General features: G+C 49.0%; 1 protein-coding gene across 1 annotated transcript in view; it reads right to left on the bottom strand.

Moving 5' to 3' along the window:
* The window catches only part of LanB2 (laminin subunit gamma-1), a 161,814-nt gene extending 149,876 nt beyond the window's left edge, over window positions 1-11,938 (bottom strand). Inside the window, exon 1 of the mRNA XM_084586295.1 lies at window positions 11,418-11,938. Within this exon, the coding sequence (XP_084442421.1) occupies window positions 11,418-11,838 (421 nt within the window). The 5' untranslated portion in view covers window positions 11,839-11,938. The remainder of the gene's footprint in view (window positions 1-11,417) is intronic.
* Between the last annotated feature and the right edge of the window lie 4,426 nt (window positions 11,939-16,364).

Raw genomic sequence — 16,364 nt, 5'->3', positions numbered from 1 at the left:
AAAAATGTCTTCAGCATGGTTTTTCTGAGTAAAAATTCTTCCTTGGGGGCGATGGCTCCACCGCCTTTAATACTCTCCCCTCCCCCCCCCCCCTTCAGGGGATATAATCCGGCTACAATTAAGCTTAATTGGTGAAAACAGAATTCACTTTGTTACATACAAGGCAGTAATTGAATTACAGTAATGGAATTACTGTAATTTAATTACTTTTCTCGGTACTTTGTAATGTAATGAATTCCTTCTTCAGGTTGGTAATTTAGTAATGTAATGAATTACTTTTTGGCAGTAATTTCGCAGCAAAAGTAATTAATTCCTTTCGAAATTACTTTTACTAAAATGCGCCACTACTCCTTCAATAGACGACGAAGTAGAGTGCCGCGAAAGCAGGAACGGCGTGCGGCAAGCGAAGCCAGCGTAACGGATCGGCAAAGGGGGACAGAGTTGTGCAGAACAGTGCGTCTGAGACCTCAACCATTCTCCAATCTGCAGGATACAAGGCGTCAAGGGAATGCTAGAGAGATGGTGCAAGAAGGCTGCAGCTGAGAACTAGTTTGGAGCGCGGCGTACCGGCACTCCCTGTTGCGTCGGCTAGGGCACAGTGGTGCCTGGTTACACTCAACACCACGGGGCGAAGGAGGATTGGGGTTGGGGGAGATAGGCAGAAGGCTCCATGACGTGAGGCACCGTGGCTTGAGCATTACTGAGCAGTGAGCACAAATGTGCCGACATCGATTCTTGGGACTGCGGAAGCAATAAATAACCTAGCTTCTCGGGCGCTTCAAATGGTGGAGACAGCTCCGGGCCAGCAAGACGCTGGGTTCGCCGGCCATTTCAGGACAGTTCGACCATAATTTTTTTTTTATTTCATTTTTTTGCGGTAGTCTTGTTTTTGTAATCGCACTTACTGTAGCAGAGGGAGAAGGAATAGCTCTCTGGGACGGAATTTGGCGGGGAAACGAAAGAATGTGGGTGCTTCGCGTCTGGAGAACAAGTTGTTTTGCTTACTAGCTTTGCTTAGTTTTTGCATGGATGGAAACTAGAAAGTAATTTAAAAGTAATTTAATTATTCAGTAGAAGTAATTGTAATGTAATTTCATTACTTTTGGGAGCAGTAATGAGTAATGTAATTTAATTACTTTTTGCGAATTTCAGCAAAGTAATTAGTAATGTAATGTAATTCCTTTTCAAAAGTAATTTTGCCATGTATGCTTTGTTAGGCGGTACACACATACAAACAGCACTTCTATCTGCGGCATAGACACAAATGGGGAACAGCGGGGTTCCCGATTTTTACAGCTCTACGCGTACGGCCCCGCCGGGGGTGAATTATGTACTTTTATAACGGTAGAAATAACCCCGATCGCTTCAAATAATAGGAGTCAATGGTAATTAAGAGACAGTCTGAGACTTTAAATTCGCTTTTAATGCTAACTTGCAAAACCGGCGCGGTTCAGGTGCTCACCTTGAGTGAAGCAGTTGCTGCACTTCTTGTTTCCCCAGGACCACCCAACCAACCATATCTACGAGAGCAGCAAAAAGTGTTCCCTCAAAAGCCAGCTATAGCGAAATATAGACAAATGAGCGAACAATCTGTAGACGCGTATGTCCTGGCGCTTTATTAAAGGTGAAGCAAAAAAAAAAAAAAAATGATGCGCATGGACAGTCCAACCACATTCCCTACGCTCTCCACCTCTTGTGTTACCTTCGTTTATGTGTTGCCAGTGCACTGTACGGCGACAAGCATGGGGTTGAGGAAATTGGAAGCGAAAAGACAAAAAAAAGGATCGAGCTTGCATAGGGGAGAAACCGTTGGCAGAGCTAGTAGGGCACACTGCAGGGTCGCGATAACCGAAATCTGCCAAGTGGCGCATGAGAACCTTCTGAAACGCTTCTGACGACAACTTGCGAGCAGGCTCCATGTCATCGCGACTTTGCACCCCTTGGCTAGCCAAGCTGATTGCGAAACGAAGGCGACATAGACCTTTCGTTATTCTTGCACTTGAAATTCTCGGGCCCGTTAGAACGAGCCTCGCAGGCCAAGGATGCAGTAAAGCAAGATTGCAGCAGTATTTCGTTGCGGTCGAGATAGCGTCACGCGCGTCTTATACAAGGCCGCAAGAGCGTGAGATCTCCTTCTCCTCCTCCCATGATAGAATTCTGAACGATAAGAGAGATGACTGGCATCACATCAAATGCTCGAAGCAAGAGGGAAGGGGGGGGGGGGGGGAGAGACGCAACACTGCGGGCACTGAGGCGAAGAAGTTGCAGTTGCTCCATAGCTCCAAGACGCCGAGAATAAACTATCACGTTACAGATACCGGGACGGCAGCTGACGAACAGCGCGTAACGCTCTCAAAGTGCCCGTGGAGTCATGGCCGGGCAGGCACCGTATCGACTATCGCAACGAACGCGCCGAGAAGCGTCGACCGCTGCTACTGCGGCTCTGTGAATGAACCTGAGACCTGAATGGCAAGGTTTCTGCTGGAAGAAACGAGCACGCCAGTCAGGGAATCTTTATCGGTCGTACGCCGGGTTCGTGATGACAAGGAGGACCGGCGAGATAAGTGAATGCTGGAGCTCTGTGGACCCGACTGCGCAGGCGCGACAGTGTTTAGGCTGCTGATCACTCACAAGCGATTGTGAGCAGCCATGGCATAAGTTGCGGGTCGACGGACTCGTGGTTGCTCTACACCACTGGTATGTTTCTGCGAGATGGCCCAAAGGGCCTGGTGAGTTAGGCAGCTGCATGCGTACGGCTAGAAGCATACCGGTATCGCTCAAGAAGAAAGTATACAACAGTTGCATCTTACCTGTGCTCACCTGTGGAGCTGAAACGTGGAGGTTAACGGAAAGGGTTCTATTTATGTAGAGGACAACGCAGAGGGCTATGGAACGAAATATTAGGGGTAACTTTAAGAGATAGGAAGCGTGCAGAGTGGGTCAGAGAAATAACTCAAGTTACCGACATTCTAGTGGAAATCAAGAAGAAATGGGCATGGGCAGGACATGTAGTGCAAAGAGAGGATAAAACATGGTCGGTTAGGGTAACAAACGTGATTCCAAGGGAAGGAAAGCGTACCAGGGGGCCGGAGAAAGTTAGGTGGGCGTATGAGGTTAAGAAATTCGCAGCGGTCAACTGGATGCAGCTAGCAAGGGACCGGATTAATTCGAGGAATATGGGAGAGGCCTTTGCCCTGCCGTGGTTATAGTCAGGCTGATGATGATGATGCGTACGAACGACCTTTCTACGCATTACGATCATCTTGACCTCAACACAGACATCCTTAGGTGAATGCCATGTCTCGTGAGAAAGAACGAAGATCATGATAGAGCGTTCGAACAGAGAACCAGCCTAAAGTAATTTTATGGAGGTTGCGAATAAAAGATGTGCCTGAATAGTGTATCGCCCAGGGCCAATCGCTTAAAATAAAGAATAAAGGGAGAAAAAAGTTGGTTTGCAGGAAAGGGTACCAGAACCCAGCGTTATAGTTTGCCTTGATCCTGAACACGCCAAAGCAATAGATCTCCTTTTAGGTGCTGCACAACTAGCAATTAATGAAACGCGAACAAGGCAACCAAACCATGAACAGCGAAATGAAGAAATCTTAATCTAGAAGCTCAACAAAAGGGGCCGGTTAAATTAATTTTGTTGCCGTGAAAGCTATTTTTTACAGGTTTTGCCACTGCGCTCGTAATGTCTCTGTAGAGATACGTTTGTGTTTTCGCGCTGGAATTACAGGTCCCCTGTTCGCGTTTCATTTCTTGCTGATAGTAAGTCTCGCGAGGTTAGCTCGCCCTCGCGTTGGACTGAACACTTCCAGTATCGATAGCATAACATGGCAAGAGGACCGCCTAAGTAGCAACAGCCCGCGTGGGCCCGGCCATGCTTACTGTCGGAGCTAGCGAAACATTTGAAGCAGCAGTAAATATGCAACCGCTACAGTATAGCTGAAGGCAAGCAAAAGAAAGGCGCGTTTGCATAACGCATTCCGATGGCGGCTAGCAAGGGCTGGTTTCTTTCCTATACTGAAGACGTGGTCCACTGAAGGACGTCTCCATCGCGCTATTTCGACAGTGCCGTCAGGCACTACGTACACTACACCAAACCTCACTAACTAGCCCCAGCCACCTTACCTATTTACCTTCTTCGACACTAGGTGTTGTTTAGCTTAAGATCATACGAGAAATCGTACGGAAATTTGTTTTCGGCGACAAAAATAAAATAAAAAAGAAACAGAAACACTTTGAGTTCAGATTTGGAGGGTATACCTTTCGTGAACTACCTTGGCAGTAATGATTCCTTACCCGTCCACCATTCTCACCTGTGCGATAGTCCACAAGGCATCCAATGCTTTCATGGGTTCTGCACACGTGCTTGCGCGAACGCAGTGCGAGAAGGCATATATTTCAGCGTATGGTTCAACTGCATGGCCTGCGTCGCGTGAAGGACTTTTCAAAGTATTAGCAGGCGTTTTCACATAAATATTAATCCTCGAAATACTGTGCTGCGCTCGGTGACGTAAATATAAACTAAAACGTTTGCTTACGCAGCGCACGATTAATTGAACCAGTAAACAGGGCATAAGGAAGTAAAAAAAAAAAAAAGAAAATCAACTCTATGGCGCTGACCACGCATGCCCACAACTTAATATAGTGCTCGTTATGGCACGTAAAGTAGGGCCGTTATGTGGACTAGTGTAATATCTGCCGAGCAACATTCTTAAGAATAACAGGCACTCCCTTTGACGAAACTTGAAGCAATGTAGTGACGTTTGTCATCCAGGGCTCATCCAAACGGCAAATAGCGCACGTTACCATGGACGATTGTGCTCTGCGATGCTGCTCAACGAGTGCAGGAGCCCAGAATCGCTTATCCCAGAATCGCATGTAATCCGGGAATTAGCCTAACTTTCATTCCCGCGGAGTCACTGTTAGCTCTGTAGGGGAGAGTAACGCGCGAAGTGAAAACTTGCGTGCGCATATTCAATCATTCTTTCGGTCAAAATTCTCACAGTTGCGCAACGAACAGTTTTATAATATTGTTCGCCGATAACGGCGAAACCACCTCTGTTGTGAGTGCATTGTTCACCCATTTCATGCTATGACGCATTCACGGTTTCCCACTTCCTTTGTTTAATCGGCGCAATGCCTAAGTATGTACACGCGCACACCCGCTCCCACCCCGTGCCGTTTCCGAACGCTCGAACTGACGATCCTGTATTAGTGGAAAGCGGTTCCGATTAAATCCAAACATGCTCACCGTGGCCATGAAGAGCATGGCCATGAAGTCCACTTTTTTTTTTTCTCTCTCTCGTGCATCACGAGACACAATGTATCGAGCGAAATCCCGCGAATACGACTAAAGATCGGCGTTCTAGCTAGCTCGCTCTCTGTGCCTTACCAAGCTTCACATCGTGTTATTTTCGCCAGTGTCGAGAAGAGCGCGGCTGCCGACGGACATCGCAATGTGCCACGCCTATCCACTTGGCGACTTGCGCAGGAGCGAAGCTCCACAAAGTACGCTTCACATGTCACACATTGCGCCTTGAATGAACGTCGCTTGCCAGCGGCTCCAAATATAGGCGACGGAACCCGCGCGGGCGCCGCGTTTTTCTTTGCCCATCTGAGGAACTTTCCGGAGCGCCCCACGTCCGAACGAGGCGGGTCGGAAACTGCCTCTCCCCTCCCTCTTTCTTCTGCTGCTGCTCGGGCGTGGCTTTTGTATTTACTTGAGCGCGTGTTTGCTCGTGTTATGCGCTTTCGCTTGCTTTCCTTCCGCTCTGGGCGCCTCACTGTGTCACGGCGTCACCACACCGCTGAGTTCCCTTCGCTCCGCATCCTCTCCCACTAACTGTACCCCTCTTGCTCGTATTTTTTCTCTGGAGTGCGTTCCGGATCTCCTCTCTTTCTCTTTCCTTCAGTTCTCCTCCCTCGCTTTCGCCCGTCTGTTGAAAGACACGCGGCGATGTTTGGATAAGCTTCGTTATCGGACCATGGTATGCACGAGAGGCGAGTTTCCTGCACACACATACACACACGCCAGCGGAACACACACACACGGCCCCTCCCGACTACACCAGCACGTCCAGAGGGGCGGCTTTCGCTTTTCAATTACGGCAGCAAATTAATGTTAAAGAACCCCAGGTGGTCGAAATTTCCGGAGTCCTCCACTACGGCGTCTCTCATAGCCTGAGTTGCTTTGGGACGTTAAACCCCACAAACCAACCAAACCAACCTAATCTCGCTTTTCGTGCTCCCTGACCCTTCCTCTAAATGCCGCGCTGTTATCCAGCCGCGCGACAAGGAGAGTAGACTGTCCACCAACTACACGTGCAGTGATCAGGCGCAAAGCAATTTTTTTTTTTTTTTTTTGCAAAAACGCCTCTAGATGTGCCAAACCAAATTCGTCAGTATTTTTCGCACTGTTCAAAAGAGGCCTTTAACGACATCATTGAGGCTGCAGGTGCGCTAAGAAGACCTGACATCGCAACAATGATGCGGAGTTCTTTTATCCCCCTTTTCTTTCTCGATGCCTGATTATCATAAAGCGGCCATGTGCGCACAGAATTTCCGTGTCAGCACTAATGGGCCGGAACATCCCGCTTGAGAAAGAGGCGATGGTGCAGGGTAATCAAAGGTTATATAGGCCGGACGGGAACAAGTGATGAAAGCAACAAAGTCCTCGCGATGTCGGCACATGCCGCCCTCAGCTCCACTGCTGAAATACCTAAAAATGAAAACACAACAAGGCAGGCAAAAACTTATGGCTTCGCATATGTTGCGGTTATCTAACTCTCATCTGGACATCGCATGTACTGTGAAGAAGAAAAGCGCAAAAACGTTGCAACTGTACATTCCGCGATAGACGAATTCATTTCAAAAGCCTTCCATATAGAAGCTAGAACCTCGGAAGATCTGCAGCTCAGTGTTCGGAAGTGAAAAAGAGCCGTTGAAACGATCTCCATTGGCAATTTAAGCGAAAGTCTTCGTTCCGTTTCGTTATTAGAAAAGAAAGGCGTCAGACTCCACCACAACTGCATTACAGTTACACAGTGGCATGCTGGGGATAGGCCATGGCTGAAGTTTTTTCACCGTCACCATCAAAGAGTTCTTGAAGGTAGGAACTAAATCGCAGTTTAGGCAATCATTACAGCGCGCATGACGCGCGCCAATAACGCATCAAATTATGTGTCTCGCTTCGTTGAGAGCCAGATATATGACTCGTCTCTTCAAAAGCTGCAACATTTGCTGCCGTAGAACAGCCCTGTCGTTGTTCGTTTACAAATGTCTCTCTACGGCTGATGCGTTTAAACTAAGATATCGCTGTACTGAGGCCCTTGCAATATATATACCGCTCGCGCCCTGCAGGCTGTTGAGATCCGTCGTATCCTAGCAGCGCTTCTAGATCGTTAGATTTACTCCTCCCATGCACAAACTTAAAGGTAAATGAATGGTGCAGTTTTGGTCTTGAACTCTCGCGCTCTGCAGCAAACATTGCCCAGGTACGAGAGCACTGTGCTATTGCCGCAGCTGACCATGGCTCGTGTAAAAGCGCACACTCTTGCACTGTGCACTTAACATCGTCGTCTTTATGAAGCTACATCTGCGCAGCTCCATCCTTTAAGTTGCGTTAATACGCCATACACATAGTCCATGCCCCCAAAGAGCGAGACTGCAGCCATGGCAAACTGGCTGCTGAGAAAATAGAACAAGAAGTCAGACTAGCCCGTTGCGGAGAAGCCATGGATCGAAGAGGCAGCAGAGATGCGGTCGATCGCTAGTGAAACTTGGTCCAAGGCCATTTGAACCTGTACATTTTTTTTTTTTTTTTTTACGTTGGTATACTACTTTGTGCATACTTTGCGTGATGAATATAGACCATTTTCACGTGGGCGCCGCGCCCGCCATATTGCTGCACCAGCGAGCGAGAGGAGGAAGGGGCACGCCGTTGCTTTCCTTCTTACCCGCGAAAGCGGTCTATATATAAAAATCCTTTCGGGAAGTTTCCGGGCTGTATAACAGTTGCAAAGTAAGCAAAACGATAGCTTCAACGTAACTGTTGGGCTGTTATGAAACCAAGGCTCGGGAGCGGTGATGCGTTCTTGAGCGCTTCACCGCTCGGCAATACTTATCTGCCTGGAACATGGTCAGGCTAGCTGCGAAGCGAGGACTTGGCGCCGTTTACTTCTGGTAAACGTTTTATCTTCCACCAAGGCTGAAATACGCCCTGCTATTTATCAGTAGTTCTCAGAGGAGCTTAGGTCAGGAGTGATAACTGCAGTTTAGAACCGAAACTTTAGGAACTGCTGTCGACGGTGAATGCGAGATGCCCTGCTTACTCAAGTGGCATACGCGACACAGGATACTTTTCAAAGCCGTCCCATGAGTATGCAGTAGGTTGGCGCAGTCTGAGACTGCAGCCACATCCATGTATGCATGTGCCGCGTTGCGAGGACGTGGCAGCATTTATCGGAATCAACGGACCCCTACCCATCTTGTCCGCAAGTGTCCAGCTTCACACAAGAGTTCGCAGACCTCGCCACTGTGAAACGGCCCGCGTTTTTGGCCGGCCCATTGTGCCACTTATGGCGACGGGGAAGTGTCCCAGTGTGTGGTCTGAACGTGGGCTCGTCATTCGTACCGAGCGCAGTGCCAGCCCAGGTTGAGACGGTCGTAGGGAGGCGACGCGCAAAAACTTGTCAAAAGAGAGTGCTGTCAGAGATTTTCCGATCCCCTGCAGTATGTGACAGCTGTCAGGAAAATTGGTATACAACACGCAGTCGGTGGCAGAGCTCGGGAAAGCTGAATCCTAGACGGTTGTTGCTAGATGGCGCTGCAAAGCAGCTTTACTGAGCTCAAACACAGGCTGCGTGTTGTATACCAGTTTTGCTTAGCACCTTTCCTAGTGCCCACGCAGACACGGTCATCGCTGAATCCGTAGAGCGCCAAAATAGGCGGCGATAAAACTCGAAGGCAAACCATGCACGCCGGCGCACAATTTCATTGAATAGCTTGAACAACCAGAAAAAAAAAAAAAAGGATAGAGGCCAAAGTTGTTTCACCTAATCTGACGCGCCACTTTACTCATTGTTAAATCATTAAATAGACAAACTCGTCTGTGCTGTCTGCAAACATGCCATCCTCTTTATTCCAGTACAACTATTTCGGTGAAACCCTGAATGTCCCTCAGTACACTCCGAAAGTAAGCCAGGGGCAGGTATAGGCACGACGCGATCTGAACGAAACGGAGCGTAAAAAAAATACATATATATAGAAGTAAATTATTTTGTATACAGCCTCTGTGGCAAACTGAATCCCTTCTCGCCGCGGTAGAACGCCCTCGTCAGTGGTTCTTGTCGGCTAGCCCACTGTGACAGAAAGCGGCAGGAGCAGCATACTTGTAAGTGGCTCGTTTCGACATGTTCCCCACTTCCTGCCGCCTCAGATTGTTAAGCTTGTTCGAAGGCCGGGTGTCAGCGTTGTGCCCTATGAGCATGCACTCATTAACGCCAATGTCATCCTAATACTGGACGCGTTACTAAACGCAATTTTTACACTGATCATGCGTACTTCATGGAATGAAGAATGGTTTGGTTTGTGGGGTTTAACGTCCCAAAACGACTCAGGCTATGAGAGACGCCGTAGTGGAGGAGTCTGGAAATTTCGACCACCTGGGATTATGTAATGTCCACTGACATATAGCACAGCACACGGGCACTTTGCTTAAGGTCCCCATCGAAAACCGACCGCCGAGATGGGGATTCCATCCGGCATCCTTGGGCACAGTAGCCGAACGACATAACCACTACTCCATCCTGGCGGAGGAAATGAAGAACGACTACTGTTTCTCGCAAATAACGAGCAGCCAGGTTACGACGTCCGCGTTGCGCTCATTCTTCGCTACGTTACGTCAACTTTTTTTTTTTTCTATCAAATTCTTCCATGTCCCTTTCGCTAACAGCGACAAGGCCATTACTTAACAAAAAGAGCAGCGTTGCAAACAGGACATAAATGAAAATGAGGGTAAGAAAAGCCCAGTGAGCTTGCTGTGCGCGAACAGTTGAAACTAACCAAGTCCTAAGCACTTTTTACCTGACCTGTCTCATTTCCAAGCAGGCCACTATCTGGAAGACATGCAATGGCATCGCTAAACCATCAGCTAGTACAGTAATTTCTATCGGCGAGGAAATTCAGCCTCCTTCCTTTATTCAGGACGAATCAGCCTTATCATTGAGAGAGTTAAGTATCGCGATATCGAAGCGATAACACCCATCGGTGCCCTCAGGTTTGTCCAGCACTCGAACTGTATTACACGAACCTGAAAGGGTGGGTGCACTAGAAGCCGGCTGTTGGCCTACTACTACAGGCGGACCTGTGAACGATACGAGATCACGTATGCATTTACAGGATATGCGCATCCTCACCCGGGCAGCAAGTTGCGAATTGTGAAGCAGGCAACGCGCGCCACAAAGTTCTCGAGAGCTATGGCCGGCTGCCTCTGCGCTTTCACTCGGAGCTGCTGGCGACAGATACACGTATGTACGACTCTGTGGAAATAGACAAGCAAAAAGGAGGAAATATTTTCTCGTGAAAAGCAAAAACAGCAAACGTCACAAAGTTGGGCATTGTGATCATAAGCAGCAGCAGTTTTTATTTGCTTGCGGTGGCCCGGCCGGCAAATAAAAAAAGAGGCAAATCGCACTTTCTCAAGCAGTTCAGTAGTTCAGCTTGCTCCGGTATAAAACCGACACTACAGCTACGTGCAGCCGTTGGGGCACATGGCAATCTCCATGGGTCCCATCCAGTAGCTCAGTAAATTTCAAACGCGAAGTAGCGTGAATGCGGTTGCAACATTTTGATGGCAACCGAGCCAGCAAGATGTAGTAGCCACATTCATGCGCACGAGGCAATTCACGATCATTCAATGACAAAGTCGTAAGCGGCGGAACAAATGATGCTGGCAATTTTCAGAAGGACAAAGTCCGCCTAGTCCACAATATACCATTAACTACCGTCAAAATGTCATCTCGAGGCAGGCATTCATTATTTAGCTGCGATGACAGAGCGAAATGCTTTTAAGAAGAGCGAGCAGAACAGGTACGCCTGCTATGTCGTTAATAGTACCCAATAGGTAAGAAAAAAAAAAAAAGGACAGTTCAAATATCCTATTCTTAGATTGATATACTTTGGTGATCTGATAAGTAGTGCTATGCAATCGTTTCTTCTTTGCCTGTTCTTGAGTGAAGTACGAACCGCTATTATGGTACACAAGCATCTGCAAAGACGATTCAGCATGAAATAATGGACGAATATGACGAACGCCCAGTGCTGTCGCCTCTTCGGGTGTATGCAGCGCGAGCATCGCCTCTTAGCCAAGCGCGGCACGCTATGGGAGGAGTTTCAAAAGGCTCACTAACCGAGGTCCAAGGTGAGGTTGACTTGGTTGGGGTACTGGATGCCCTCTAGCATGGTCTCGCTCTGCCACCAGGTCGTGTTGTCGTTGTTGTTGAAGTCGGTCAAGTAGTCGGCCGGGTGCGCCAGGTGTGGGACGGACGCGTCGCAGACCTCGCATGTCTTGGTGGCGCCCGGCACGTCGGTCTGCGGGCAGTACTTGGTGGGCTCGCGCAGGCCGCACGTGTTGGTCGCATCGACGCGCACGTTGAAAGCTGCGTTGACAAACTCAGGGATGCAGCGCTGGGCGCGGTTGTAACGGTCGTAGCACAAGCCCCGCACGGACGACCGTCCCTGCTGTTGGTAGTAGTGCTGGGAGTTGGCGACGCCCGCGAGGATCATGAGTAGCAGGCAGCCCAGTGCTTTGGCTGGCGGCGAGCGAGCCATCGTCCGTACGCTGTTGTAGCTGCTGCCGCAATGGCTTCCGACTCTCGCCAGCAGCTCTTGAAGCACTCCTCTCCCCGGCTGTGCTGTGCGGCGCTCGCCGGGTAAAGCCGAGGCAGCGGGGAAGGGAGAAGGGAGCCGCAGTTGGGCCCTCCGCGTCGAGCGAGGGCGTGGCGGTAGTGTTGTGGGGACTGCGGTTCTGAGAACGCGATTAGAAGAGAGCTCTCCCCCCAGTCCGTTCGCCCGTCCTCCCCCGCCGACGCGGCGGTGTCGAGAGGAGAGAAAGAAGCCGCCCGTTTCCGCCGCCCGTTCAGCAGCATCTCAGCATCGGCAGCCATCGCTCTCCGGGCGACCGTACCCGATAGCTCGAGTTGCATGCAGCTGAGAGACGGGCTTAATGAAAGCGGGGCATTCTGTTCTCGCTGGTTTGTCCCAGCCCTGAAGTCCATGCAGTTCCGAAGTTCCAGAGTCGACACATGAATTTAGTGTTTTAATGATGTCTTGTTGTGAACAAGTCAACCATGCACTTCCGATGGCTGTCAAACTTTTCTGAATTGTTTTCGCTCGCGATCACAGGTCTGCTATAGACATTTAAATCCCGTGTTTAGTGCAAAAAGTTGAGAACTGCAAGAAAAAAAAAAGGCATCTACCGTATGCGAAGCTATTCAAAATAGCAGAAGAGGTCACTTGCGACAGCGAAAAGGAGGCCGCTTAACCTCATCCCTTGCTGTCGATTCTAATAAGTTAATCCGCGGCGCTGATATGCCGCTGTCGCCCTCGCCTGGCTGCGACAAAGAATACATAATGGAGCAACGCAAAAGGCGACAGGGCGCAGCTCGGACTGAAAGCGGTGCACCGAATTGGAGCCGTAGGCTGGAGAGAAGCGTTCGCCTGTGCCGCAGGGTATGCCAACGGGGCTGCCGTTTTACCGAGTCGGGAGGAAGAGAGACGCGTTTCGGTCGCGCACGGCGCGGCTCTCTGCTCGACCTTTGTCCCCTTCCCCCCTTCGCGTAGTCGGCCAGACGGATGGCTTTCCTCGGCGGCTTCCGCCGGCCAGGCGGACGGCTGAGCTGGTGCGGGGAAGCTTTTGCGAGGCGTCGTCAGCTCTGCACTTGCCGCATGCCGACTGCCCTCCTTTCGCTTCGCCCACAACACTGTGCGACAGTTCCTCTTGATGGCGCGTTGGTGAGCCACAATCATGGCGTTAGAACACTGTGTCTGGGATGTATCGATGACCCCACCTCCACTATTAGTGGACAAGTCCCCTTTCTAAGTCGCTTCTTTACATCCCTCATCATATATTACTCAGAGAATGAGACTTATTAGTTCGATTTCCGACGAGGCTCATGGTGTGGCTGCAAAAACGAGTTCGCACTATGGTATGTATGATGTACGCTACGATCATGGCACCGTGTGTTATGTCGTGTTTACCTCCTCAGTGTGACCCATGGTTTATGATGGAAGCCGTACGAAGGAGCTCGTGAATAATTTAGAGCGCCCGGGGTTCTTGACCGCGCACTGACATCGCATAGTACTTGGGCTCCTTGCATTTCGCATTCAACGAGACACGGACGCTGAGTCTTCGGGCTCAGACGTCGAGAGCCCTAACACTAAAGCCAGCGCGGCTGGTCAGGAGACGAGTTCCAGGAACGAAGGAAGAGAACGTTATGACAGGAAAGCCGGAGAGGCCAGCCGGAAGAAGATGAACTTACCGTTCTCATCCATACTTGAGAAAAGGGAAAGAGAGGAGAAGAAAGCGGCGGAGTGTAGATCGGAGGTAAGACGTATTCATTACACATGCAACGTTCCGTTTACGTTTCAGAAAAATGTGACCCGGGGATCAGCCAGCACCGACGTATTTGGTGTGACACTGCTACAAATGCCTGACGAAGGAAGTGTGTCGTAATTTCATATGCCTCTTTCTAAGAAGCGATGTAAAAAAAAAAAAAAAATGAAACATGGAGTAACAGCGTATAGTTTCACACGTACAAACGTTTCTTTTTTATTTCCAATTTATTCTGTTCAGCAGTGCATGTAACGCTGAATTCATCGTACAAAGCCCATTAGCGTGTCAGCTGCAAAATTCGGCACATATCCATGTGACGTCTTTTCGACTATTACTTTTAAAAGGTGCTGAGAAAAAATTTATAAAGTGCTGTAGGTATTGCTTGTGACTGTGAGCCATCAATGTGCTTAATGTCTGTACAGACACTGGCCCTTATAGTCCGTTATTCAAGAAAGTGCAGTTTCATGCTTCGTGTCCTCATGACTATTACTGTGTGTTGTGACTGTGTGTAACGTCATTTGCACCTTTCAGTAATGTACTCAGCAAAGCACTGAGTCATGTAACGTGTCATCTGACTTGTAGTAACGATTAGGACTACTGATGACGCTTCGGCTTATGGCACTAAGTTTTCTGCTCACTAGTGCGCTGCCACACGTTCGGCCGGCCGCCGCTCGTGCAATGCCGTGCGGTCAGCCGGGATGGGCACGAGTCGCACGACACGAATGTGCGACAGCTGGGCACCGTCGGTGGTGCAATCCCGCCGTGCAGCGCGCGCTAGCAGACGCTGCGGGCAGACGGCATTGTTGACGCGTCTACATTTCACCGTACAGTGACCGATAGCAACTTGCGACGAAGATAAAAAGCGACGAATCATCTCAAGTAGGCGTAGCTTAAATAAATGTTGAATACGTTAACGGTAAAGCGCGCTGCATTCACTCAGCCCCCGGCCGACGACCCGTGCATAGCTTAAGTTTTATAATACCATATATGCATCGTACAATGTATGCATACAGACCGGCAAGCATAATCCTCAGTGATGGTACCAGACAAACGTATACACCACTATAATCACAGCATATCTCGCGACCACGTGCACGTTGTCACTCATTAAACACCATTTGTACCAATGTAGGATGGCCTTTGAGACCGCGAAATCTCGATGGCCCCGGTTAACAGGAGGCAGAGAGAGTGACGGGACTCTGCGAGTGTTTTGCATGTTCGGCTCAGGCAAATGGAGATGTCCCACTACTCGTGTCGTGTTTGACACTTCCTTCGCACCAGCTGAGAGGCAGTGCACCCCAGACATAGTCAACACATGACGTACGACTCTGAGGTCATCACGTTTTATCATTCATGGTTATAAGTGTACTCTTACGTGTGCTGTGACTATCATAGGCTTACTGACGTCATCTGAATTTCGTGCTATGGACGCTCGCCGACGGCAGACAACGACGCCGACATTAGTGTGATTTAGACACATGATGCTTTCGCATTAGCAGTAACGTAATAAAACTTGACAAACTGAGGAAGGCAGGGGCTGCGTGTTGTTGTCCCTATTAAGAGAAAAAATGGCTTCAAGTAAGCGCTTCCCATCGCAGCTCATTAAAAGTGAGCGACAGAGAAGAAACAGGCGCCCATATGCTCCCGTAAAACTGAGCATTGCAAGACACACACGCTCGAACTGTCGAGTTGTCGAGCAATCAAAAAGGAACTAGCTTGTTTGCTTTCCGGTCCGCTAGAATTTAGCTTAAATTGTAGTAACAGAAAACACCCTCTTAGAGGCTTCCGTCAAATAAATGATGACGGGTAAATGCAAACCGCGCACATATTATAGATCTGATGCAAGCAATATCGGTAAGCTTACTGAACCGGGAACTAGAATACCACTCCTTTCTTCAATAGAAGAACGGTCATTTCTGCAGGGTGGTGGATCCACTACTGTAAATTCTGCTCTTTGCATCCCCCAAGGGCTTCTGTGGAATTAAATGGCCGAATCTGCCAGACAGCAGTGTGCTGTGTTGACACTGACGAAAGAGATCGGGCCACCATTCTTGTTCTACGAATGAGGTTAGGTTTTACTCCCCTCTCCACACCTCGCTGCACTGCACTGCACCCCCAAAGATCAACATTTCATCCGAGGCTCGTGGCCAAACCAACCTTAAGTGTTTCATTGCAGTTCCTGTTGAAAGACGGACAGAAAAAAAAAAAGAAGAGTGAGATTTAGAAAGAGGACTAGTACAAGGGATCTCTTAGCGTATATATCTTGACGACAACTTCCTTGAAAACCACCCACTCTAATTTAGGATGCTGATATTAGACTTTCGTCAGGTAACGCTGACGATGGAACACCTGACATTGAGCGCGGGCTGTGTATGAGCAGATCGGTAATCTGAGTGAAGTGTTAGTTTATTTACAAGTGCGCACTCGTTTCGCACATCTTTACCGGTTTTCCTGAAGTTCGGTGGGGTACCCTTCCGCCTCTCGTGAGGGAAGTCTAGAATCCCACGAAGCAGACCTTTTTGGAGAGAGCGTGATGCGTATAACGGGGGCAGGGTTCAAAAAAGTTGTAAGGTACATCACAGGCGATACGTATACAGTCGTGCATCGTTAATACGCACAACTTGTTTCTCAAGCAAAACTCTCCATGTGCTGTGTTATAACTAGCTGCTGGACTCTGGTTTAAACCTTCAAAAACCTGTTAAAGTACGCCAAATTCAGGCTGCAAAAGTTGGTTTTCAACGGG

This window comes from Amblyomma maculatum, unplaced genomic scaffold (assembly GCF_055883805.1).
Source record: "Amblyomma maculatum isolate TAMU_Amacu unplaced genomic scaffold, ASM5588380v1 scaffold_18, whole genome shotgun sequence".
Classification (NCBI taxonomy): Eukaryota; Metazoa; Arthropoda; class Arachnida; order Ixodida; family Ixodidae; genus Amblyomma; species Amblyomma maculatum.
The sequence above is the reverse complement of the archived record's forward strand: the minus strand, read 5'-3'. Positions and strand labels throughout refer to the sequence as shown.